The sequence below is a fragment of the Dryas octopetala genome, chromosome 6 (genome assembly GCF_963921425.1).
Source record: "Dryas octopetala chromosome 6, drDryOcto1.1, whole genome shotgun sequence".
NCBI lineage: Eukaryota > Viridiplantae > Streptophyta > Magnoliopsida > Rosales > Rosaceae > Dryas > Dryas octopetala.
This window is the reverse complement of record NC_141371.1, coordinates 5,060,382-5,085,352: the sequence shown is the minus strand read 5'-3', so window position 1 is coordinate 5,085,352 and position 24,971 is coordinate 5,060,382. Positions and strand designations below refer to the sequence as shown.

Here is a 24,971-nt window from a genome sequence, read left to right as displayed (position 1 = left end):
GTAAATCCACTTTACTCCCACAATAGGCTTGTCACTTGGTCTATCTACAAGCTTCCAAGTCTGGTTTTTGTCAATCATAGCAATCTCTTCTGACATTGCTTTCTGCCATGCTTGGTCTTTGACAGCTTCAGTAAAACTCTCAGGTTCTATTACACTAAACTTGCATTGAGCAAACACCTCATTGAGGTTCTTCCACTTCTTTGGAGTATTATCATAGGTATCTGACATCCCAATTTCACTTTCAGCTGTAGAAATTGGAACATCAGTCCTTGTCATATTTGTTCCACCACTTGAGCCTTCTGTGAGTGGACTTGGACATGAGTTTTCCACACTTGCAGCCTCATTAGACACTCTTGGAGATTGTATAGGTGTTGCAGGTTCAACCTCACCTTCTACAGCATTGCTTGTCTCCTCTCTTTCAAAAGGTACTGTTATATAAACAGTTTCTTTAGAATTCCAATCCCACAGTGAGTTTTCATCGAAAATCACACTCCTAGAGACAACCACCTTGTTATTTTTCAGATCAAACACTCTATAACCCTTCTCTCGAGTTCCATACCCCACAAAAATGCCTCTCTGACCAGTTTCATCAAGTTTCTGCCTATTTTGTGCAGAAACATGAGTAAAGCATACAGAACCAAAGACTCTTAGATGTTTAACACCTGGCTTCCTTCCACTGTACTCCTCAAATGGAGTTTTGTTATCTAAGACATTTGTAGGACACCTGTTCAATAGGTAGACTGCAGTATTGACTGCTTCTCCCCAAAAACTCTGTGGCAGCTTCTTTTCATGGAGCATAGTCCTGGCCATTTCCATTATGGTCCTGTTCTTCCTTTCAGCAATGCCATTCTGCTGAGGTGAGTAAGCAACAGTTAATTGCTTCTCAATTCCCACCTCCTCACAGAATTTCTCAAAGGCATGAGAGGTATACTCCCCCCCTCTATCACTTCTCAATTTCTTAAGCTTAAATCCACATTGCAATTCAACCATTGCTTTAAATTTCTTAAACACATTGAATGCATCTGACTTGAACTTCAAAAAATAGACCCAACACATTCTTGACTTGTCATCAATAAAGGTGAGAAAGTATTTGTTACCTCCAATTGTTTCTGTCATGGGACCACACACATCTGTGTGCACTAATTCCAAAAGATCAGAGGCCTTTCTGACTTTGTCTTTGTCAAAGGGTTGCCTATGAGCTTTTCCCATTGCACAGTTCTCACACAAGTGATCATTGTCTGTCAAACTTGGCAGTCCATATACCATTTCATTTTCTTGTAACCTTTTCAGACTTCCAAAGTTTAAATGTCCAAATCTTCTGTGCCACTTCCAAGTTGATCCTATAGTGGTCACTGAATTTGCCATAAAGGGAGTAACACTGTCAAATGAAAGAGGGAAGCATCTGTTTCCTTTCATTTTGACAGTAGTGATAGGTTCCTGCAAGCTCTTGTCTCAAAAAATGGAAACCATGAAATCACCAAAAACAAGCCAATATCCATGCTCAATCATCTGTCCAACACTGAGCAGATTTTCATCCAGACCAGGAACAATCATCACCTCAGGTATGTGTCTGACCCCTCTCTTTGTTTCAACCACCAGTGTGCCTTTGCCAGTAGATTCCACTAAGTCACCAGTCCCCATTTTGACCTTGCACCTCACACTTCGATCAATGTTGATAAGAAGTGACTCACAGCTTGTCATATGGTTGCTGCAGCCACTATCAAGATACCAGACCCCATGTTCCTTTTGCACAGATGCCATATGACATGCATAGAACATTGTGGCAGTGTCCTGGACCTGATTGGCATAATTCACCACTTCACCCCTCCTGTTAGGCTGATGACAATCCTTCATCATGTGGCCAAATTTGTCACACTTGTGACACTTGACCTTGCCTTTAAACCAACAGTCACCATAGTGAAGTTTGTCACAAATCTTGCATTTCTGCTTCCCAGAGTCAGCACTTCTTTCCTGTTTTCCAGTAACTTGAAACTTGGCATCCCATTTCCTTGGTTTTCCTTTCCATTGCTTCTGTCCCTTCCTTCCTCCATCATGAGCATATGGCCTATTCTGTGAGTTTTGGCCTTTTGGAGTGATGCTCATACTGGAGAATGCCTTCTCTGTGTGTCCATCATCTTCCTCATGTCTATTCAATCGAAGCTCATAACTCTTCAAAGATCCAACAACCTCATGTACTGAAACTGAATTCAGATCACAGGTTCTTTCTAACACTACACACATTGGATCATAAATCTTGCATAAGCTGATAAGTACCTTTTGGACCATTCTCTGATGTGAGAGAATCTCACCATATTTCTCCATCTGATTTGTTAAATCAAAGAACCTGGAAAAATAATCAGCAAGGCATTCATTATCTCTCATTCTCATATACTCAAACTCTCTGCGTAGACCTTGCAACTTCACAGATCTAGCTTGTTCATCACCATGGTACTCCTCCTACAGCAGGTTCCAAGCTCCCTTTGCTGTTTCTTGATTAACAATTCGAGGAAAGATTTCTTTGGAGACTGCTCCTTGAATGATGCCTAATGCCTTTGCATCTTTCATGTGCTGTTCTTCAAGGTATGCTTCCATCTCTTCATCAACATCTACACCTTCAGCTTGTTCATCTTTCTTAGAACTTTTCTTTTTCTTTGATTCAGGGACTGTAATCCCTTTTTCTACTAGCTTCCACAATCCTTGTGACTTGAAAATGGTAATCATTCTGACTTTCCAATAATCGAATTCATTACCATCAAAGATAGGAGCTCGTAGCTCACCACCTCCAGAGCTTGCCATTGCAACCACGAATCCTTGCTCGTTTCACTCTGTTTTCTTCACACACAATCACGCCCCAGTACACCTTGATCCAAACCAAGGCTCTGATACCATGTAGAATTTAGGTGTGATTTGTTTTAATTAATTAGACTTTAGGCTGAGGGAGGAAGCAGCATTGAAGCTGAAAAGGGGGAAGAACAAAATGAATTTAGTCTCTGTGTAAATTCCAGTGCTCACGCCACTGTTCCATTGATTCCTATTCTGTTACATAAAGGCAGTAACCACATTGCTGAGGCATGCCAAGTGCGTGAGCCTATGAGCTCAGCTCAACCAATCAATTGGTGTCCTATGAGACACAGCCACGTGTACAATTACATAATCAAACTAACTTGCTAATTAACTAACATAACTGCAAACTTAATTAACTAGCTTAGTCTGGCAAATGCTTAAGCACAATCAACAGAGGGATCATAAATCACAATTGGATTGAAGATGAAGAATATTTGAATCCATTCAAAACGATTCTAGACCAAGTTGTTGTGAAGGACTTCTGCTTTATAAGCATGTGCGACAAAGTAAATGAATATGAGCGCAAGTTCTCGGTTTGGAAATATATAAAGAGGCTTTACCGCATTTATTTCTCTACAGCACGGAGTTTGATATCATTCATTGCTGCGTTTTCCCTTTTCGCTCTCACAATCACACAAACATACTATTCCATTCATCCATCTAGTCCCTAATTCTTGTTTTGATTAAAGTTTCCTCACATATAATGAGTCTGTACTCATATTTCTCCTTTCACAATTTATGTATAATTAATTGTATCTAGTGGAGCCAAAAATGGATAATAATTTGGTATCCGTAATAGTCAATTGCATATTATATGAAATTACATAATACTCAATGGTCCAGCTCAATGTCTAAAACATTTTAATATCTCACGTGTTAAATTACCATATTGTCTTAGTTGTAGTTGTCTATGACTTTGTCTCGGGCAGTCTCAGTCTCTATCTTATAATGACAAAAAATGCACTTTGGCTTGTGACTGATGAGGGCTTACGTACTCTGGATGCGTTTGCGGGTGTGACTGTGTGAGGCAAGACTGCGAGAGCCTAGCTAAAACGGCATGCACATGTGACCATTTTCTATCTTCGCTCCTGTTTGATACAAACAAATGCCACATCACGCACGTGGTTTTTTCTTCAGATAGGCATATTAATTAATTTGGAAGCTAGCGATCGATCTAATAACTAATTATTGGAGGGTAGTGGGTACCATTCTGTGTGACTGTGTGAATGAGGAACATATTAATTTAATTTCCAACAATGGGGGACTGGGAATAGTCTTTCTATATAGGGCAATGCTTGGGTGCAACTCAAGGGGTGCACCTCCGCGTACATCCCTCGAGAGTTGCAGTAGCAATGACTGTCACTGTGACAGTGGCAATGAGTTCGGTGAGATTTTTTTTTTATTTTTTATAACTGGATAAATTGCTACTGTCACACAGTGGCGTGATAGTGACAATTATTACTATAATTATTTGAGAGTGGGAATATATAAGATATTTTTACAATTTAAATAGTTATTGTTGCACAATAACATTGATTGTCATTATCTGACAGTGATAATTTTCGGCGCACAGTGGCATTATGCCGAGTGCTCGGTAACCATACTGAGCGCTCGGTGGGTTGTACCGAGGGCTTGATGAAGCTGTCGAGCACGATCAGCTTGTTAAAATGAACTGGCTAGTCACTGTGTTTTCATAGGTGGGCTGGCCAATCATTGGAATTTTTGTTTTGAAGTTAAAAAAAAAAAAACCCCTAAAATAAAAATAAGTTAAAGAAAAAAATATTGTAGGTAGCATGGTGAGTATATAAAGAAGTATAGCACTTCAATTCCCTTACATTAAAAGGCAGCATTCAGTGACCTTGGATGCTCGACATAGATTAGTTAGTGGTGGGACAACAAAGTAAAATCTGCCGAGATGAGCGAACCACATCAAGAAAGTGATCAGGTAATTGACATTAGAAAAAAAAAAAAAAAAAAAAATTGCAAATAAGTATAATATTTTGCAGTATCAACAATATATTAATGGCACCAAAGCAAATTAAACTTCTTGCTTTTCTTGGCAATCATATGTAGACGCATGTGTTAATATATGTTAGTTATTTAGCACCTCCCTAGCTCTTTATTTATCTTTTTGCGTTTCTTTTCCTTCTCCTGATCTAGCCCGCAAAACAGGAAGACAATAAAGGTGAAGAAGAGACAACAGAAGCTACGTGCAAGGACCAGATTTTAGAAAAGCTCACATTATTAACATCACCAACGCAAGAGGAGTTCTGCATCTACAAAGTTCCAAGTAAACTTCGACAAGTGAAGGAGGATGCCTACAACCCGCGTGTTGTCTCCATTGGACCTTTCCATCGAGACAACCATGAACTTGCGGCCGTTATGAGAGAGGACAAATTGCGTTACATGTTATTCTTTCTTCAGCAAACAGAAGACGTCCCAGAAGACTTCAAAAAATGTTTAGAAGACTGCACGAATGCTATTTATGAGTTAGAAGGAAAATTTCGTCGAGTTATGCTGAAAATTTAAAGTACTACAAGAGAATGGGCTTACAGAAATAATGTTACTTGATGGTTGCTTCATATTGGAACTTTTCCTCAGGTCTGACAAACAGCTAAATTATTGTGAAGACGATCTTTACAATAAAGGGATGTTCGCAGCTCTTCAGCATGATCTGACATTACTTGAAAACCAGATCCCCTTCTTTGTTCTCCAAAAATTGTATGGGATTGTCAAACCTTATGTCGAGAAGAAATGTACACTCGAGAAGAAATGTACACCACCAAAGTCGGTGGCTAGCCTTGCTCTTAAATTCTTTCAACCTCCGAGCCAGAAGTCAATAAAAGAAGTGCCGGACACAGACGACGTCAAGCATTTGCTTGATCTCTTGCACAAATTCTACTTCATCGGGGAGCTTGAAACCGGTAATCATCAAGCAAGCATTGATAAAAAGTGGGGATTTGACGTCTTTTGCGGTTCAAAATTCTTAGACTGCTCAATTAATGTCAATACGGAACCTGGTCATCAAGCAACCATTGGTAAAAAGTGGGGATTGGACTTCTATTGCGCTTCAAAACTCTTAGACTGGACAACCAATGTCAATAAGGAACAAGCAAGAATTGATAAATTGTGGGGATTTGACTATTGCGCTTCAGAACTCTTAGATCATGGAGTTGAGTTTCGAAGTGGGTCGAGTGATGAGGACCCTTAATTTGTTGAAAATAACTTACAGAAAGGGAGTAATCAGAATTCCCCAACTGTCCATTCACGAGACGTCGAGTTCACTCTTCAGGAACCTGATTGCCTACGAGGTATGCACTTCAAACGGGACACGTGACGTTCGATCATATGCCTTTCTTATGAAGAATCTCATCACTTCCTCCAAGGATAGTGAACTGCTTGAGAAAAAAAATATCATAAAGCTCAACCGGATTAAACACCCAGAATATTTGGAAGAGTTCAAAAACATTCCGGACGAGGTTTTGCTCAATCACGACAACTATTATGACAAGAAAGTGTGCGACCCAGTGAATAAATACTGTAAGCCGACCTTGTTGAATTACCACAAGTCTAAAGTATTTCTGAAGATGCGCTGTAAAAGAGATATAAAGGACCTTTATCACACTTATTTCTCTACTACATGGAGTTTCTTCTCATTCCTGGCCGCGTGTGTCCTTCTCGTTCTCACTTCGTTGCAGACGTACTATACAATGAACCCTAAATGATGCTTTGCTTGTTGCAGTTGGGGCTGGAGGGTTTCTGTTGCCTGTTGGACCATTCCTATGAGTTTAATTAGTTAATTAAGCTTTTATGTTGGGTTTCTGTTGGACCTTTCCTGCATGTACGATAGACTATAAATAATCATCTTTATGTTGGCGTCTTGTATTTCTCCTGTACTAGTACTCTTGGCAGATGCTGCCCATCTATGAATAAAGTTATCCTTAATTCCCATCTTAATTTGGTGCTCAAATTCCTCTAATTATATTGAGGAGGATGATGATCTGCATATGTAATTATGAAAGATAATAAATATGATAAATCAAGCACTAAAAAAAAAAAAGAGCAAATTACAATTTAGTACCTCAACTTTATATGTTGTTTCAATTTAGTACCCCAACTTTGAAACTTTGCAAAAAGTACCTCAACTTTCATTTTGTATCAATTTAGTACCCCAACTTTGAAACCTTGCAAAAAAGTACCTCAACTTTCATTTTGTGTCAAAATAGTACCTCCGTTAGTTTTTCTGTCAAAATAGCAGGGGTATTTTCGTCTTTTTCTTAAATTTAAAAAATAATAATTTTTCTTAAATTTCAAAAATAATAATTTTTTTTGAATAAAAAAAATTTTAAAAATATAAAATTTTAAAAATATTTATTTTAAAATAATTAAAATTAAAAAAAAATTTTAATTTTGTTTGCCTTCCCCCCCCCCCACCCCCACCCCTCCCCTCCCCAACCAGCCTCTCCCTTCCCCTCCCCAGCCAGCCCCCACCCTCCCTTCCCCTCCCCAGCCCGCCCCCCCTCCCTGCCCTCCCCTCCTCTCCAGCCCACCCCCACCCACTCCCCCTCTCTCTGCCCGACCCACCCCTCCCCCCACCCCACTCCCGTCGCACCCCCTCCCCCAGCCCCAACCCCCGTCGCACACCCCTGCCCCTCCGCCCAGCCCCGTCGCACCTCTCAGCCCCAACCCCCGTCGCACATCCCAGCCCCTCCCTGCACCCCTTACCCAAAAAAAATTTTATTTTATTTTTTTAAAATTTTTAAAATTTGTTTATTAAAAAAAAAATTATTATTTTTTAAATTTAAGGAAAAAACGAAAATACCCCTGCTATTTTGACAGAAAAATTAACGGAGGTACTATTTTGACACAAAATGAAAGTTGAGGTACTTTTTTGCAAGGTTTCAAAGTTGGGGTACTAAATTGATACAAAATGAAAGTTGAGGTACTTTTTTGCAAGGTTTCAAAGTTGGGGTACTAAATTGAAACAACATATAAAGTTGAGGTACTAAATTGTAATTTGCTCAAAAAAAAATCATTGAATTTAAGATGGATAAGATGGTTTTTTAACAAATATAATATTAAGGGTCTTTTTCAACTTTAGGTCTTATTTTAACTAGCTACCCAAACTATTATTTGTCATAATTATTTCATACCTAAACTTTTATTAATTTTGTCCTAATTTAGTATATAAGGTGACTTTTTTCAAATAATACATCAAAATTAAGAGCATTTTAGTCATCCTAGGATCGAAAATTGACCAAATTAATCTTAGGTATAAAACATGTGTAACACACATAACCAAATTTTGTTAATATTTGTTAACAAAAGTCATATTATATATTAATTTGGAACAAAATAAAAGTTTACATATAAAATTTGGACAAATAATAATTTAGGTACTTATGAGTTAACAAATAAATAGTGACGTGTACAAAATAAATTTGCTACATTAGATTAGGGTAAATGAATTTTGTGCAATGACAGAAAATCTTCTTTCCATATATATATATATATATTGAAAATTACTAATTTATGCAATGACGCATGAATGCGTGATATTTAATTATTTATGGCACAAAAGACCAGCCACGTAGGTTTGCCAATTATTGTTTGCGAGGTGGCTTTCTCATTATTGTATGTGAACGATAAATTTAGAATTAAAAAGAAAAAGATTGTAATTCATAAATTACACGGTTTACACTATACATGTTTTTTTTTTTTTTTTTGAGTTGGAAGATGAGGATAGAATTTGGGTGCATTGTGGATAATTCTTTGATCTTTCTAAATGAGCTACACAACAATTGCTACACCATATATGTTCAATAGAAGACATATGCATGTGTTAATTGCTCAATTTAAAGGCAATATTAATTGACCAAAAAAAAGTTACCTTTGATTAGTTGGGAGAAAAATAGACATTCTGCCTAAAATAAGGAATAGTACCTAGCAATTTATATATGGGTCTAAATCTAATAAAAAAAATGAGTTCAACCCAAAATGAACTTTTGTCTAAAACCGTGTAATTGTATTAGTGCACTTGAGTAGTAATACTTTCTTATTGTAAATTGTACCCCATTATAAAACGACTTAATAGATAAAAACCTAAACTATTTCTTTTAAATTTATTTTTTTATATATAAAAAGGATGGAGGCCAGAGATGACTTGGCCAACCTAAGAAGGCTACCGCTACCACAGGCTGGCCGTCTTCATGCCCCCAAATTCTATAAGGACTACAATTCTGAATGGGCCAACTCCTCTTTGAATTTCAAGATGGGCCTTAAGTGCAATTTGGGTTTGAATAAAAACTTTCCTCACCCAATAAGTCTTGGACTTATGATATGGATCATGTTTATCGGGAGTACAACTAGGCTTCCTTCTCACAGAAAAGCAACAAATGTTTGCCAAAAAACACAAAATGATTTATTAAAGATCAAAGAATACCAATATTCAAATTTAAATAAAAATCTTCTATACATTTCTGAGTTTGATCTTTTATATCAAAAGAAATGAAATTTGTTTAAGAAGTATAAATGTCCTGGCAAATGACACAGTGATCTGAGATGAGCCTATCCATGACACTTCCCTCTTCAATAACCAATTCTCTACTTCTCTTATTCCAAACGTGTACAGCATAAGTCTCCCCTTCATTCAGCATTCTCTCCACATTTCTTGACTCTGATTCCTTCTGGGGCTTCCTGAAAAGCCTCTGTATCCGATTCCAGTCCACCGGATAGAAAGCCTCCGGGGAATAATGGTAACATTGTAACCCGGTATGGTATGCTTCCCACTTTCTCAATCACCCTGAAACCAAGTATGGTCCATTGTGACCCCATTTGTTCCCATTAAAGGAGAAGAATAATGCTATACTTACCACATTTCTTATACCACATTATTATACCATCTCACGTGTCATTACTTTATTGAACAGAGTTTTTATTTTTATTTTTGAATTTTTATTTTTATTTTTTAGTATCCAATGTATGAATGCCATGTAAGTTGCCACATAAGATGATATGAAATTATGGTATAAAAATGTGGTATATCTAGCAGTACTGTTAAAAGAACCCAACTAAAACCCGAACTCTTGACCGGTGGTTGTTGCAGCTACTTCATAGTAGTGCGTACTACCTAATAATTTCTCCTGTAATTATTTTAGGAGCCAGCTGGGATGATGGTTGAGTGAGGGGATGTGAGGTAGGACAGTCTTTTCAACAATCATATTTTATCCTCATAGTTGGGCTATAAAAGTCAATATTCAGTCGCTCGGGAATTTCATATTCCTCACAGCTAACAAATGGAAGCTCATACTGGTAGTTCGACGACCAAGGCTAAGATGAAGGAAGAAAAATTTAAGGTAACTCAACTTGTCCCTCATATTCTTACGATATATATCCTTAACAATAATACTCCAGTTAACTATCAAAAATTTTAGAAAAATTATTGGTGATAAATGATATATCAGTTTTTTATTAGAAATAAATGAGCTATATAGTACCAACTTATGAGTAAATGATACGGCAGTTTTTATTAGAAATAAATAAAGGTATATAATGAACATGAATATAAACAAAATTCAGTAATATTAAAAATATAAACTATTATTTTTAATTTTTAGATTCTAACTACCGTGATAATATTTTATTTATTTATATTACACGTCATCATGCCGATTACATGGAATTAGGCCAACTTTGAACCTCATTTATTCACACCAAGAAAATATGTCATATGCTACGTGAGTGAGTTGATCACCAAAAGTGTGGATAATAATTGATGCTTATTTATAGTATCATTACAAATAACATATTAATTAATATACCGAAATATAAGAAATTAAGATAATCGTTGGTGACTAAATAATTTGAAAATGAGATGAATCATAGATGTATATATCGAAAAAGTAAAAAAGGATCATATATAATTATATATACATATGGATGCATATAATCATATATATGTTTCAATTATCTATGATCCGTACGTTTCTCTCTTTTTCCTTTTTCTTTGTTCTCCCTCCTCTCCTGCAAATCAGGAAGCCGAAGAGATATTGGAAAAAGCAGATAAGTGGACGAAGGAGATTGTAGAAATGCTCGAAGTTGTGAAAAAAGAGTCAGAGGATTTGAGTATCTATAAAGTTCCACGCAAACTTAGAAAAGTGAAGGAGGATGCCTACAACCCTCGCGTTGTCTCAATTGGACCTTTCCATCGAGGCATGGCTGAGCTCGTAGCCATGGAATATCATAAACGGCGTTACATGCTATCCATTTTTCAGCAAACAGAAGAGGTTTCTGAGACTATAAAATGCATAGAAAAGTGTACTAATGGTATTAATGGTTTAGACAAACAGGTTCGAGGAAACTATGCTGATGAAGATCATATGGGAAATATTAAGGAGGCTGAGCTTGCAAATATAATGCTACTTGATGGTTGCTTCATATTAGAACTTTTCCTGAGGTTCCACCAACACTCCTCAAATGGGACCTTGAGAGACCAATCTCCCGATCCAATGTTCAAGAATGCTTGGATGATCCCTGCGCTTCGCCATGATTTATCATTACTTGAAAACCAGATTCCTTTCTTCGTTCTCAAAATATTGTATGACACTATCAGGCCTCGTATTGTCCACTACACACCACCAAACACGGTCACTTACCTTGCTCTTAAGTTTTTTCAGCCTATAAACCATAAGGCAATAGAAGAAGCAGATGTGGGCGACCCAGCAGACTGCAAGCATTTGCTTCATCTCTTGCAAACGTTCTTCATCGAAAGTAATCGGGACTCTGCAGTAACAAATCACAAGGGAAAACAAGGTGATAATGGTCAGTTCACAATTGAATTGGGTCCAGGAACAACAAACAATGAAGGGTTCCATATTAATTGCGCTTCAAAGCTTTTAGAGGCTGGAATCGAGTTTGAAAAGGGGTTGGTCCAGGACCATTTGTTGGACATAACTTTCAAAAATGGAGTATTCAAAATTCCACCAGTGTTCATTAATGATACAACAGATTCACTGTTCAGGAACCTGATTGCTTTCGAGCAATGCCATATCCAAAGTTCACCTCACATAATTACATCATATGTCATCCTCATGAAGAATCTCATCCGTTCCAAAGAAGATATCAAACAGCTTAAGAAGAGAAGGATCATAAATGAAAGTTGGATAGGAGACAAGTATTTTGTTCATTTCGAAAGTATTCTGGACCATGTGAATCCGAAGGACTTCCAGTTTGATAAGTTGTGCGAAGATGTGAATGCTTACAGTTGTAGTTGGCACAGAGTTATTAAAGTATTTTGGACGGTGCGGTTTCACAGATATATAAGGTCCTTTATAGACACATATTTCTCTAGTCCATGGAGTTTCATAGCATTCTTTGCTGCCCTTGCCGCTTTCGGTCTCACTGCCACACAGACATACTATAGCGTTCACCCTCGCCAATAATTGTTCTCTCTCTCTCTCTCTCTCTCTCTCTCTCTGCGCGCCGGTTATGTATGTGCCAATAAAGACGGAGGGCTTTTGCAGTATAAATTTGGATGTCATATACAAATATGCATAGAACAGTGAATATTTGCTTTTCTTGTTTTTACTTATTTTAATCATAACTGTGCAATATAAATCCAATGGTTTATATAATTTCATTCACATAAAAAAAAAATGTTACCAATCTATTTCATCATTTACTCCATATTCTTAACGAACAAATACATAACTATATATAATTCACAGTTAAGCAACAATAAAAAGAGAAATAGTAAAATCTCGAAGCAAAAGACAAAAAAAGTAATGCTTAGGCAAAAGTCATAAAGTTCCATGGCCTTGGGATTTATTCCAAGCATCAAAGAAAACCAATTTTCAAAATCCTGAACTTAACAGAATTGTTCAGCGACTCTGCCACGGCTGAACGAATTTGCTTTAAGAAGTATATATGTCCTGGCAAATGACACAGTGATCTGAGATGAGCCTAGCCATGACACTTCCCTCTTCAATGACCGATTCTCTACTTCTCTTATTCCAAAGGTGCACAGCATAAGTCTCCCCTTCATTCAGCATTCTCTCCACATTTCTTGACTCTGATTCCTTCTGGGGCTTCCTGAAAAGCCTCTGTATCCGATTCCAGTCCACCGGATAGAAAGCCTCCGGGGGCAAAATGGTAACATTGTAACCCGGCGTGCTTCCCACTTTCTCAATCACTCTGGAAACCAAGTATGGTCCATTGTGACCCCATTTGTTCCCATTAAAAGTTGAAGCAAATTCCTCCAAGAAGTCTAGTAAAACTGGATGCTTTATGTCAAAAATCATCACTGCACCATTTAATCTGGTCCAGTTTTTGGACACCCTGTCTATGCTCTGTGCTCCAACTGCATTCCTCAACCCAGAGAAGTCCTTGAGAGTTATGAAGTCTGTGTCCAAGTAGACACCTCCATACTTGTACAGCATTGCAAGCCTGATTAGATTCGACAAGTTTTGGGACAATGGGATGTAACCCGGGTCTCTTGTCCCACTCTTCATCTCTTCAAGCCAAGATTCAGCCGGTGTGTTCTTGACCAAAAAGGGCAAGTCTGGTGTGATTGCTATGATTTTGTATCCTCGATCGAGTAATGGCTTCAAAATTCTGTACCCAAGTCTCGAATCCATGCTTTTTGATATGATCATCAAGCAACCTTGAGGGTGGGACTTAAAGAGTGTGTCCATGGCCAAGAATTCCCTTTTCCCAAATGACTTTGCTGGTGACAGCCATATCATGTGGAATTGAGTGCTGCATCCTTGGTTGAGGAACTCGAGCACCCGGCCGTGGAATTGTTGAGTTAGATTGTTGGAGTTGAGTATCTCAAGTTCCGGGAGCTTTCGCCGGAACCACACAAGTCTCTCCTCTTTTGTGGCATTCTCAGGAGGAATTAGAGGATCATGTGTTTCATCTAGTTCATCAATCTCTGCCTGCATGGATGTGTCAACATTTTCTTGACTTGATCTCAAGTCAACAGGATGTGTGGAAAGGTTGGACAAAATGGTATCTGCATAGATGATCAACAAAATGGCAGAGAATGAGATGGTGGGGAAGATTGGAGATTTGACAGTGCGGCTAAGCAGCCTGTAATCAAACACTTTCTGAGACGATTTTTTCACAGCCATGACTGTGGAATTGGGAGGTAAATCTTTTGGTGAATGCATTGATATTTGATCACGAGGAACATGAAGGTCTGGCCAAGTGCTTTATATCATAGATGAAATAGGAGATTGCTCTATTGTATGATTTACTGCATGTAGTAGTCTATGATTTATGCAATGGTGTGGACAAGCCTGCAAGGTTTAGAACATGGGTCTCATTGTTAGATGTGATGCAGAGAATTACTTAGCAAACATTATGCAATGTATAGTACTATCATGCAGTATCTTATGGATTCATTAAATTTGTTCAAATCAGTTTTAATTGAGATTTCAATGGCCATTCTATCAAACATTTAATACTGCTTAAGGAACTGTTGGAAAGTTTGATAAATTATAATCTATAATTAATCTATGATTTGATGGGATTATGATTTAGTTGATTATGAATTGATTAATTATGAGTTGATTATGGAATTTTGAATTAGTTAGCTTTGAATATATTCTGTAATTAGGAGTTGATTTCGTAATTAGATCTAAGTTTTGAAATTAGACTTTATTTTCTAGTTATAGAATTAGACCTTACTTTCCTAGTTCTGTGATTGATCTTTTTTGGGTATCCAAATTCAAACATAAATACCAATTACATCGTTCAATCAATTAAGGAGTAATAAATGAAAATGTCACATTTATAGCTACTTAATACAGCTTGTTGCTTACTATCCCTATTACATCATCGGATCAGTGCTATATTCAAACAATAAAGATTAAAGAGGGACATGTTCCCCCTTTAAAAAAAAGAAAAAAGAGAGGGACATGCTCTTCATAGGACGGTAGAACTTTTTAAGATATATAAAAGTAAAAGAAATCCCAAATTTTTTATCTCAGGAATCAAATTGCTTTGGTTTTTGTACTTCTCATGATATATTTCTCAATGTATTTGCTAGAAATTTTTAAGAGTATCTCATCTCAGAAATATGAAGTCTTGCCTCATATATATAATGTTTGGACTCTCTATTCATTATCAATTGAATTTGAGATGGATGTTCCAATTTTAGTATAGATTTCTCCTAATTTATGCCATATGTAAAATGAGAACACATTATTCCTCTCACATAGTATGCCTAATTAATATAGGCTTTTTCTTTTTCTTTTTTTAAATTTTAATTGTTTGATTTTTACATTTAGGGGTAATTTTTTTTGAAATTCCTTTGATTACTAGATGCACTAATAAAATTTTGAAATTTTTATTCATCGAGTACCCTTTATTTCGTTCACAAAGCATAGACTATTTTTGAAAAAAATAAAATAAAATTCTTGTGGTGACCAGAAAGCCCAACAAATGTTTCTGGACTCGGGTCCAACAGCCCAACTATAAACTATGAGCCCGAATATACAAAGCAAATTTGAATGGATACCAAACTATTTGGGCTTGAGCCTTGTGGAGTAAAATACGAACGCAAACGGTAAACCTGTAAAAAGAAAACAAAACACTTTCCCTCGAAAACCTTACAGTTTCTCTCAAGCTTCAACTATGGCGTCACTGTTACTCGGAGCTCTCCCAATCCCCTCTCAATCGCTCGCTTTGGGCGCCCCCATTTAGTTTTCTCAATCCGAAACCCTAGCCATCACTTCTCTCCTCTCTTCCGCTGCTATTTAGCTCTCAGTCACGGCAGCTACTACTGGATCAATCCCTTCAGGCACACCGTACACGTTAATTCCTATCCCCCTTTGTCGATCTCTCTCGCTCATTCTTGAACCTATTTGTGTGTTTGTGTATCGTATCTATATGCCCTAATTTTTGAGTTCTGGTGTACTGTGGTAGAGGCAATATGGAAACCGAAAGAGGAGAGCGTTTCAATCACTCTTTTGGCAATGTAAGTCCTTTCGGATTTTTTACCCTTTCATCACCATCTGTTGCTTATGAATTTCTTCATTATGATGATTTTTTTTTTTTTTTTTTTTTTTAACATTTGAATGTTTTCTGAAAACCCCATAAAAAATATAAGTTTCATTTCTATAGATAGAGGACCATACGATTATCAAGGTTGAAATTGATGAGTACTTGTTTCATTTCTATTTGTGTTACAATTTATATAAAGGTCAATCAAATTGCTTGAAGTATACATAGCTTCGCCTTCACCATCTTACGGCAAAGAAATTTAAAATTTTGTTTAAGAAGTTTATACATCTGAGCAGATGACACAGTGCTCTGAGATCAGTCTGGCCATGACACTTCCCTCTTCAATGTCCAACTCTCTACTTCGTTTGTTCCATAGGTGCAAAGCATAGGTCTCCCCTTCATTTAGCTCATTCAGCATGCTTTCCACCCATCTCGACTCTGATTCCTTCCGAGGCTTCACAAAAAGCCTGCGTATCTTAATCCAGTCCACCGGATAGAATGCCTCAGGAGGCAATATTGTAAGGTTGTAACCCTGTGTGCTTCCTAATTTCTCAACTACCCTGGAAATCATATGGGGTCCGTTGTGACCCCATTTGTTCCCGTTAAAAGTTGAAGCAAATTCGTTCATGAAGTCTAGTAGAAGCGGGTGATTTATGTCAAAGATCATGACTGCAGTATTTAGTTTGGTCCAGTGTTTGGAGTTGGGGTCTACACTTTGTGCTCCAACTGCATTCCTCAACCCAGAGAAATCCCTCATAGTTATCAAGTCTGTGTCCAAGTAGCTACCTCCATACTTGTATAGCATTGCAAGCCTAACCAGATTGGCTAGGTTTTGAGATAATGGGATGTAACCCGGGTCCCTCCTCCCGTTCTTCAATTCTTCCAGCCAAGCTTCACCTGGGGTGTTCTTCATTAGAAATGGCAAGTCGGGTGTTATTGCCAGTATTTTGAATCCTTGGTCAATTAGTGGCTTCAGGATTCTGTAGCCGCGTCCTGAATCCATGCTTTTTGATAGAATCATCAGGCATCCTTGAGGATGGGCTTTGAAGAGGCTATCCATGGCCAAGAATTCTCTTTTCCTGAATGAAGTTGTCGGTGAAAACCATATCATGAAGAACTGAGCGCTGCATCCGTGGTTGAGGAACTGGAGCACTCGCCCGTGAAACTCCTGTGTCAAGTTGTTCGACTTGAGTATCTCGAGCTCTGGAAGCTTTCGCCGGAACCAGACAAGTCTTTCCTCTTTTGTGACATTGTCAGGAGGGATCAGAGGGTCGTAAATGTCATCTGGAGCTTCATCAATGATCTTTTCCTGCATATTGGAAAGCTGTGGTGTGCTCTCAGCAGTCAAGGTTGATTGATCAATTTGCTCTTGAGGTCCTTGAGTCTGGTGATGGTCAAGAATTTCGAGATTTCTCAGGTCAACAGGATGCATGGAAAGGTTTGAGAGGATGCTGTCTGCATAGATGAAAAAGAATATGGCAGCAAATGAGATGGTGGAGAAGATTGGGGATTTGGCAGTGCGGCCAAGCTGCCTGTAATCAAAAACTTTTTGAGACATTCTTTTCATCTTCATGAAAGTAGAATAGAGTGAGACTTTTTTTGGAGAAAGCATTGATCTTGATGAGGATCATGGTAGGTCAGGCCAAGTGCTTTATATAGTAGCTGAAAATAGAAATAGGAGGTTTCTATTGTATGATTTTATCCTTTACTACTGCATGTGGTCGTCTGCGGTTCATGCAATGGTGTGGACAAGCTTGAAACGTTTAAAACTTGGGTTTGATATGATCATCGGTGGAAGAATTAGATGCATGTGAGATTTATTTAGCAAATGTGCAGGTGGGGTCCAATTATGGAGCAAATTTATCAAACATTATGCAATGTTGTATCAGTATATATTCGGGTTCATAAATTGTTCGTTTGTAATCCTTTTAGTTCTTTCAATGTTCAAATCAATATTATTAAAGCTTTAATGGCCATTTTGACAAACATTTACTACTGCTTATTGAACATAAATACCAGTTGCAGCCTTCAATGTTGAATAGATCTAGGAGTAATATATGAAATGGTCACATTTATAGCTAATTATAACAGCTTGCTGTTTATTGTACCTATTACATCATCGGATCAATTAAACAATAATGATTAAAGAGGGACATGATCATCATTTTATGAAAAGATGACCTACTAAATTTTTTGGAGTGAGAAGGTAGAATTTTTTGGTTCCACATTTCATTTCATTTTTTTTTTCTTGTGGAGAAAGCTATATGGCGGCCAGAAAGCCCAAAATATGTTGCTGAATTTGGTCCAGCTATAAACCAAAGCCCAAAATCAAAAGCGAAGGCCCAACCTAGTTTTGGGCTTTGGGCCTTTTGAAGTAAATTACCGGAGGAGAGTCGCAGACAAATATAAACTAGAGAACCAGGCAAACGGTCTCTTAAACTTCCCTCGAAAACCTTATCTGTTTCTCTCAAGCTTCGACTATGGCGTCACTGTTACTCGGAGCTCTCCCAATCCCCTCTCCATCGCTCGCTTTGGGGTCTCGCATTTCGTTTTCTCAATCCGAAGCCCTAGCCACCACTTCTCTCCCCTCTTCCACTGCTTCGCTCTCAATCTCCACAGCTACTACTCCATCAATCCCCTCAGGTACACGTAAATTTGAACCCCTCTCTTGCTCTCTCTTGCTCTTTCTTAAACATATACATATATATGTGTGTGCATCGTGTATATATATATATATATATGCCCTAATTTTGTGTTCTGCTGCTTCAGTGTACTGTGGCAGAGGTGATAAGAAAACTGAAAGAGGAAAGCGTTTCAATCACTCTTTTGGCAATGTAAGTCCTTTTTCTGATTTTGACTGTTTCTATCATCATTTTCTTCTTATGAATTTCATCATTATGCTGATTTTTTTTCTTTTTCATTTTGAAATTTTCTATAAAAAAAATAAAAAATTGAACTATAGGCGAGGCCTCGGAACAAGAACAAAGGGAGAGGACCACCTAGGGTTCCGGTGCCTTCGGCTCCTCCTAAGAAAGATAAGTTTGACGACGATACGATTGTCAAGGTTGAAATTGATGAGTCCTTGTTGTCTTAGCTAAGCTACTGGAGCCCAATCTCTTCCATTTCTATTAATTTTGTAATTTATGAAACCTTGAATTGCTTTATTTTGTAACTCTTGGGTTTGGCTTGCTATTAATAAATTAAGCTTTAAAACTTCAATTGTCATGTAGTATTTAGTTTTCCTTATAGTTTAGGATGAAAATTTCTAAGATGTACTTTGTGCTTTACTTATTTATTAATTGTGTGAAATTTTGGATAGGCTAGTAACTTGTTCTAATCTTTTCTTTTTGGACACAAAACCTTTCTGGAAACACATGTTAGGAAACATTTGTTTTTTAATCGCCGGCTTTCAACATTCTGTATAGTTGATAGGGAGTTATTGCCGTCTTAGTCCCATTTGTTGGTATTTCCTTGACTCTTCTGCTGCATCTTCATAAACCTTCATTTTTTGTCTACCCATTTATGTCATCCAAAAACCCAAAACCTTTAGGACTATGATGATATCGGAGATAACCGAAGAGAACGATGATGAGAGCAGTTGTTTTGTTGATCCAGAAGTTCAAAAAGAAAGGATAAGGCGGATTGTAGAGTATCAGAAATCTCTTCATCGGTCTTCATCTTCGTCATCTTCCTTCTCTTCCTCATCTGCTTCATGCTCCTCATTCTCTTCATCCCGAAAAAGTAGCAGTTTGTTAAGTTTGATGAAAGGAGGAAACACGTCTTTGAGGAGGTTATTTGACATGGAGCATACAAGTTTGGCGAACCATTTTGAGGATTTCAGTGGCTCCTCTATAATTAAGCCTATCCTTCTGTGGGGCAGTGATACCGAGGATGAACATGAAATTCATGATCCCTGGACATCCATCAAGCAGTATGGACCCAGAAATGATTCTAGGATTGATGGGCAAAGTAAGCGTGCTTCTGACGGTAGCTTCATGGATGGAGAGTACGGCTTTCGGAATAGAGAGGTAAGAATGGCCAACCGCAAGTTGACTAGGAAAAAATCCTTTAGGAGACTGCCCGGATTTGGCTTATGGAGATGCCGAGGATTTAGACTGAGATTGAGGTTGAGACGGCTTAGGATTGCTTTTTGTGGAAGAAAATACTGATATTAGTCTGTAGACTTGTAATACATGAACCTCATTTATTTAAAAAAAAAAAAAAAGAAGAAAAGAAAAGAGTTAGCTTTTGTGGACATACTGAAACAGGGAATGTCTGTCATAATTTGTTTACACAATCTGAGATTTACAGTCAAACATGGATTTTCTTTACACAGGGGCGAAACATCAAAATGAAAAGGAGAACCAAATAAAAATATGTATAAATGAAAAAAAAAAAAAAAAAAAAGGAAAATTCCATAAACAGAGTATACTAATAAATGGGAGGTATTAATTTCCAGTCTGCGACTTTGCCACAGTTGGTGTTATATGATTGAAGATACTTCACCATCTTTTATCTGGGAAAATTCTTTAAGAAGTATATACGTCTTTGCAAATGACACAGTGATCGGAGATTAATCTCTGCATGATGCTTCCCTCTTCGATTACTACTCTGCTACTTTGTTTGTTCCATAGGTGAACCCCATAAGTCTCGCGGCTAAGCTGAAGCAGCTTTACTCTTACCCATCGTGAATTAACCTGGTTTTCTGGCTTCTTAAATAGTCCCCCTATTCTAGTCCAATCCACTGGGTAGAAGGCCATAGGTGGCAGAATTGTGAAGTTATAACCAGGTCGGTTTTCTACCCTCTGAACCACTCTGGAAACTAGGTAGGGTCCATTGTGCCCCCATTTATTTCCATCAAAAGTCAAGGCAAATTCCTCCATGAATTTGTACAGAAGAGGATGATTCATATCAAAGACCAGAACTGCATTATTCAACCTGGTCCAGTTTTTAGATGCCACATCTATACTCTGTGCACCAATTGAGTTCCTCATCCCTGAGAATGATTTCAAAACGATGAAATCTGTGTCCAGGTAAACACCCCCATACTTGTATAGAATTGCGAGTCTCATTAAATTTGACAGATTCTGGGCTAATGGAATCTCACCAGGGTCTTTGTTGCCTTTCTTCATCTCAGCAAACCAAGCTTCAGCTGGGGTGTTCTTGAACAGAAATGACAGGTCTGGTGTCACTGCATGAACCTTGAATCCACGGTCTTGCAGTGGTTTCAGAATCCTGTAACCACGCCTGGAGTCCATGGTTCTTGAGAGAATCATCAAGCATCCATGAGGGTGGGCACTGAAAAGACTCTCCATTGACAAGAACTCTCTGTTTCCAAAAGACCGGGCCGGGGAAATCCATGTCATAAAGAACTGACCCTCACACTCAGGGTCAAAGAATTCCAGAACTCGACGATGGAACTGCCGTGCAGACTTGTCTGATTTGAAAATCTTAATTTCCGGTAGCTTTCTCCGAAACCAAGCAATTCTTTCTTCTTCTGTGACATTGAAAGGAGCAACAAGAGGACTTGTGTTTTCTCTACCAACTTCAGGGAGCTCTTCTTGCATAGAGCGCAGGGCTCGAGTAATATCAGACTTGATGAAGTGGCCTTCAGTACTGTGAGTCTGCAGCACCTGATAAATAGCTTTATCCTTTAAATCAAGTGATTGTTGGGAGTCATTGTAGATGATACAATCGGCATAGATGAAGAAGATGATTGCAGCTAGTGAGAGAGTACAGAAGATATGGAACTTGGCAAGGCTGAGCAGCCGGCTGTCAATTTTGCTCATCATTGTCAGAGTTGCATGGGGAAAGAAGAAGTAATGTTGAAGAAATATAGCTCCACAGGAACTTTCATGGCGAATAGACCAAAGTTCTTGGACAACAAACACGCTTATACAAAGAATTGTTGCAGGCAGGCTTATACAAAGTACTGCGTTTGAAGCATTCAATATGTGACTTTTTGGTGAGAGTCAAATGCTGAATAAAAAGATAGCCGCCTGTAATATGCGAGAGCAAGCATTCTTAGGGATATAATAATGCAGAGGGTCCATCAATAATAAAAGAAGGTAGTGATTGAAACATGTTTTACAATATATCTTATTGATTGATCAGGCTGTTACTGCATGACCCGTGGTGCTTTATTTTGTTGACTAGTGAAGATGGCAAGATATAGGCTATTTGTGACCAACCCCATACTTCAGCATTAAAAATAAACTCCCTTTAGAAGGCCATTCTTTGAGTTGAGAGTTAATTGCTTACCTTAGAAAGGTGTGGTCTATATATACAGGAGTCATAATATAACAATTTGGCCATGCATGTTCTGGGTACATTTTCCTTATTACATGTCCACTTCTTGCTGTGGTCCTAGGGAGGGATTATATTACATAAGCTTTTTATAAAACAATGAATTATATGGACTTTCCTGTCTTATTCCTTATACAGTTATACTTTTGTTCCCACATAATTACATTGGAGAACCCACTTGTTTTCATTGGGTTGCAAAACTATTTATTCCTCAGGGACAGGACTGGTTGTTCCTGTACTTGCAAACATTACCCTTTTCACCAACAAACAATCAAAGCCTTTTGATGTATGTGACAACATTTTTTCAAAGAGAAAAATTTTATCTATTCCCCCATCTAATACCATATACTATCCTTAATTTCTCATCTTTTCTCATTAGCTGTTTCTCTTCTCTCTTTTTTTTTCTCATATTTTTTTTAAAGGATGTCACATCACTATAACATAAAGATAAGTAAATTTTTTTAATTTTTAAATATTATATTAATTGTAATCAATCGTAGATATAATATCTTCGGATTTATCTTAAAGTTTTGTACTAGATGAATGAATATATTATAGAAGCATTTTTCTCTCCTTACCCAAAAGAATCATAAATGTAATAAGACGTCAAACCTGACTTTGGAGTTTGTAACATGCAGCAAAATAATTCAAATATAAATTTTAGGTAACGTACTGATCACATCTAAGTATTTGATTCAAGGATGGGGACCATGTGAGTGACTTTCTTGCAAGTCTTTGAATCATCAATCAATGGATGCATTGTGATCAAGGTAATCCTTGTGCAATTATTGGGTGATCACTTGGCTGATTCACGTTATTCAATCTTAATATTCTATATTATGGTAGATGAGATGTCTCTACTCCCTAACATGTCACTAACAGGTGCCATTAATAAATTTTGTTTCTTCTATTCCTATTTCTATCAAATATATAGTAAAATAAGGTTTGAACCCAGTCGTGCTAAAACATTGTTTTCTTTTTATTTGGTGATCTAGTTGCCTTAACAATTTCTTGTGACTTGAACCAAATTATATGGGATCTTCTAATAATAACTACCAGTCCTGGTTGAGTAGAAGGCCCAAAAACACACTAAAAAAAGAAACCCCCTTGTTTAGGAACATTCCCAGTTGCTTTGCGACATGAACAAGTGATGTAGCCTATGAATTCTTATATGATTGTCATGCTTGTCTCTTTCAGTTTAGGGTAGTTTATGTATGGCCATCAAAGTATGTCATTTAATCGTATAATACTATATTTGAAGGGTAGTTTATATATGGGCATAAGGCCATCCATGATCCATGTATATCTGAACTGTATGATCATGATTAGATGACTTATCCTCATAAGACTCATAACCATTCTAGAAGCTAGAGAGAGTTATCGGTTTGACTGATTTACCGTGGATATATAAAGTAATATTATCTTGTGATGATAATTTGACAACAACAAATATTTATGTTGTCAGATTAAAAATTTGCATGGTTCACATATAACATATTTTGGTTAAAAAATTAATTTAATCGATGATTTAGATTTATAGTATAATAATATAAATATTACAATTGTTGGATAGCTCAGTTAAAAAAATCGTGAAATTGTTCACTCTGCACTCAAATTTGATCCCCCTTCTGACCTCCTCTCAAATTAAAAAAAAAACATAAATATTTATAATACTTTTTAATTTTCATATATATATATATATATTCATATAACTATGATATATGACATTAACACGCCGAGTACTATCAGTATCTCCTAGAAGTACCATTACATGCATTCAACAAGATGATAAAGTCATTGACCCAAAAGTCTGCAATAATATAGTAATCTCAAACGAAACCTAATTAACAATTAAACATATATATAACTCCCTAATTATTATTTAATATGACCAAATAACCGCGCTCCTACCCAGGTGTGGAAAAACTAACAAACAGAAATGGCTCCTTTTTCTTTTATTATTTTTTTTTATAGAAATAAATGGTCCTTAATATGGGCATGAAATTCATTTTCTTTGCCATTAATAATTGAAACTCTTTCTATCGGTTGTAGCTTTACAACATACATGTCACCCTATAAATCAGCCAAGAAAATGGACAGTACGAAGATAATATTTCAAATTGGATAATACTTGGGTCACTCCACTTTCCCATATTTTGATTTCAACAATATCGGTACATGATCAGAACTATTCATTTTTTGGATAACTTATTAAAAATTATTTCTGTAAAAAATCAAATTAATCGAAATCGTTTGGTTATATAACTTTTATCAATTAAGTATACAAATCAATAATTTCTGATTAAAAAGTTATTTTTTGAACAAACCGTTGATTTTTTCTATTTAATTGACAACAATTATATAATTAAACGATTATCGATTGAGTTAATTTTTTTGCAAAGATAATCTATAATAAGTACTCTAAAAAGTGAACGGTTCTGCTCATGTACCGACATTACATAAATTATAATTTTGAAAGGTGGGATAATCTTGGGGTACCTCAAGGGTAACCGAAGCACTGTCCTTTCAAATTTAATTAAGTTTATATTGGGTAGCCCATTTATTAGGGAGAAAAAGTGGGTGCATATATGGACCATTCTTTTTGTACATTTTATACATATCTCAATATGTTGAATAAAAAAAATCTTAATATGTCCTAAAAATTTTCTTTCAAGAGCTACACGAAAGCAAGTTTTTTCTTTGGACTTTTGTAATTATTGATGCTAAACTTAACCTTTTATTGACTTTCATAAGCGCACCCTGCATGAAAACGACTAATATGATAGGGAGACATATATGGGTTCTCTGAAATCTAT

The 24,971-nt window shown here is 37.0% G+C and overlaps 7 protein-coding genes and 1 pseudogene across 8 annotated transcripts; 4 read left to right on the top strand and 4 right to left on the bottom strand.

The window, feature by feature from the left end:
* Positions 1 to 1,452: 1,452 nt before the first annotated feature.
* Positions 1,453 to 2,796, bottom strand: LOC147281474 (uncharacterized). The gene is made up of 2 exons (XM_086246562.1): positions 2,462 to 2,796; positions 1,453 to 2,344 (listed from the first exon to the last, which is right to left on the bottom strand). The coding sequence occupies exons 1-2, from the start codon at positions 2,794 to 2,796 to the stop codon at positions 1,453 to 1,455; spliced, it is 1,227 nt and encodes a 408-aa protein (XP_086102688.1).
* Positions 2,797 to 4,759: 1,963 nt separating this feature from the next.
* Positions 4,760 to 6,603, top strand: LOC147281473 (UPF0481 protein At3g47200-like; annotated as a pseudogene).
* Positions 6,604 to 9,921: 3,318 nt separating this feature from the next.
* Positions 9,922 to 12,528, top strand: LOC147281472 (UPF0481 protein At3g47200-like). Its single transcript, XM_086248911.1, has 2 exons — positions 9,922 to 10,199; positions 10,878 to 12,528. Exons 1-2 carry the CDS (start codon positions 10,140 to 10,142, stop codon positions 12,282 to 12,284), a joined length of 1,467 nt encoding a protein of 488 aa, XP_086105037.1. The 5' UTR covers positions 9,922 to 10,139; the 3' UTR covers positions 12,285 to 12,528.
* On the bottom strand, positions 12,449 to 14,016 carry LOC147281471 (uncharacterized). Its single transcript, XM_086248912.1, has one exon. It carries the CDS (start codon positions 14,010 to 14,012, stop codon positions 12,756 to 12,758), a length of 1,257 nt encoding a protein of 418 aa, XP_086105038.1. The 5' UTR covers positions 14,013 to 14,016; the 3' UTR covers positions 12,449 to 12,755.
* A 1,923-nt stretch (positions 14,017 to 15,939) lies between these two features.
* On the bottom strand, positions 15,940 to 18,056 carry LOC147281470 (uncharacterized). The gene has a single exon (XM_086246788.1). The coding sequence runs from the start codon at positions 17,459 to 17,461 to the stop codon at positions 16,130 to 16,132; it is 1,332 nt and encodes a 443-aa protein (XP_086102914.1). The 5' UTR covers positions 17,462 to 18,056; the 3' UTR covers positions 15,940 to 16,129.
* A 210-nt stretch (positions 18,057 to 18,266) lies between these two features.
* On the top strand, positions 18,267 to 19,068 carry PSRP4 (plastid-specific ribosomal protein 4). The gene is made up of 3 exons (XM_086246793.1): positions 18,267 to 18,492; positions 18,619 to 18,683; positions 18,812 to 19,068. Exons 1-3 carry the CDS (start codon positions 18,330 to 18,332, stop codon positions 18,941 to 18,943), a joined length of 360 nt encoding a protein of 119 aa, XP_086102919.1. The 5' UTR covers positions 18,267 to 18,329; the 3' UTR covers positions 18,944 to 19,068.
* A 146-nt stretch (positions 19,069 to 19,214) lies between these two features.
* Positions 19,215 to 20,104, top strand: LOC147281468 (uncharacterized). Its single transcript, XM_086246792.1, has one exon. The coding sequence runs from the start codon at positions 19,404 to 19,406 to the stop codon at positions 20,016 to 20,018; it is 615 nt and encodes a 204-aa protein (XP_086102918.1). The 5' UTR covers positions 19,215 to 19,403; the 3' UTR covers positions 20,019 to 20,104.
* Positions 20,105 to 20,112: 8 nt separating this feature from the next.
* On the bottom strand, positions 20,113 to 21,884 carry LOC147281467 (uncharacterized). Of its 2 annotated transcripts, XM_086246791.1 has the most exons (2): positions 20,957 to 21,884; positions 20,113 to 20,845 (listed from the first exon to the last, which is right to left on the bottom strand). In XM_086246791.1, exons 1-2 carry the CDS (start codon positions 21,639 to 21,641, stop codon positions 20,379 to 20,381), a joined length of 1,152 nt encoding a protein of 383 aa, XP_086102917.1. In that variant the 5' UTR covers positions 21,642 to 21,884; the 3' UTR covers positions 20,113 to 20,378. The 2 variants fall into 2 exon arrangements, with proteins under 2 accessions (XP_086102917.1, XP_086102915.1); XM_086246789.1 differs by having other exon boundaries at positions 20,113 to 21,884.
* Between the last annotated feature and the right edge of the window lie 3,087 nt (positions 21,885 to 24,971).

Excerpts from the sequence above, each read along its gene's own strand:
- LOC147281474 (XM_086246562.1), bottom strand. The coding sequence starts at position 2,796 with ATGGCAAGCTCTGGAGGTGGTGAGCTACGAGCTCCTATCTTTGATGGT. Across the intron at positions 2,345-2,461 it reads AAGGGAGCTTGGAACCTGCT|GTTCTTTGATTTAACAAATC; the intron begins GTAGGAGGAGTA and ends TTATTTTTCCAG.
- LOC147281472 (XM_086248911.1), top strand. The coding sequence starts at position 10,140 with ATGGAAGCTCATACTGGTAGTTCGACGACCAAGGCTAAGATGAAGGAA. Across the intron at positions 10,200-10,877 it reads TGAAGGAAGAAAAATTTAAG|GAAGCCGAAGAGATATTGGA; the intron begins GTAACTCAACTT and ends CCTGCAAATCAG.
- LOC147281471 (XM_086248912.1), bottom strand. The coding sequence starts at position 14,012 with ATGCATTCACCAAAAGATTTACCTCCCAATTCCACAGTCATGGCTGTG.
- LOC147281470 (XM_086246788.1), bottom strand. The coding sequence starts at position 17,461 with ATGCTTTCTCCAAAAAAAGTCTCACTCTATTCTACTTTCATGAAGATG.
- PSRP4 (XM_086246793.1), top strand. The coding sequence starts at position 18,330 with ATGGCGTCACTGTTACTCGGAGCTCTCCCAATCCCCTCTCCATCGCTC. Across the intron at positions 18,493-18,618 it reads TACTCCATCAATCCCCTCAG|TGTACTGTGGCAGAGGTGAT; the intron begins GTACACGTAAAT and ends CTGCTGCTTCAG. Across the intron at positions 18,684-18,811 it reads TCAATCACTCTTTTGGCAAT|GCGAGGCCTCGGAACAAGAA; the intron begins GTAAGTCCTTTT and ends ATTGAACTATAG.
- LOC147281468 (XM_086246792.1), top strand. The coding sequence starts at position 19,404 with ATGATGATATCGGAGATAACCGAAGAGAACGATGATGAGAGCAGTTGT.
- LOC147281467 (XM_086246789.1), bottom strand. The coding sequence starts at position 21,641 with ATGATGAGCAAAATTGACAGCCGGCTGCTCAGCCTTGCCAAGTTCCAT.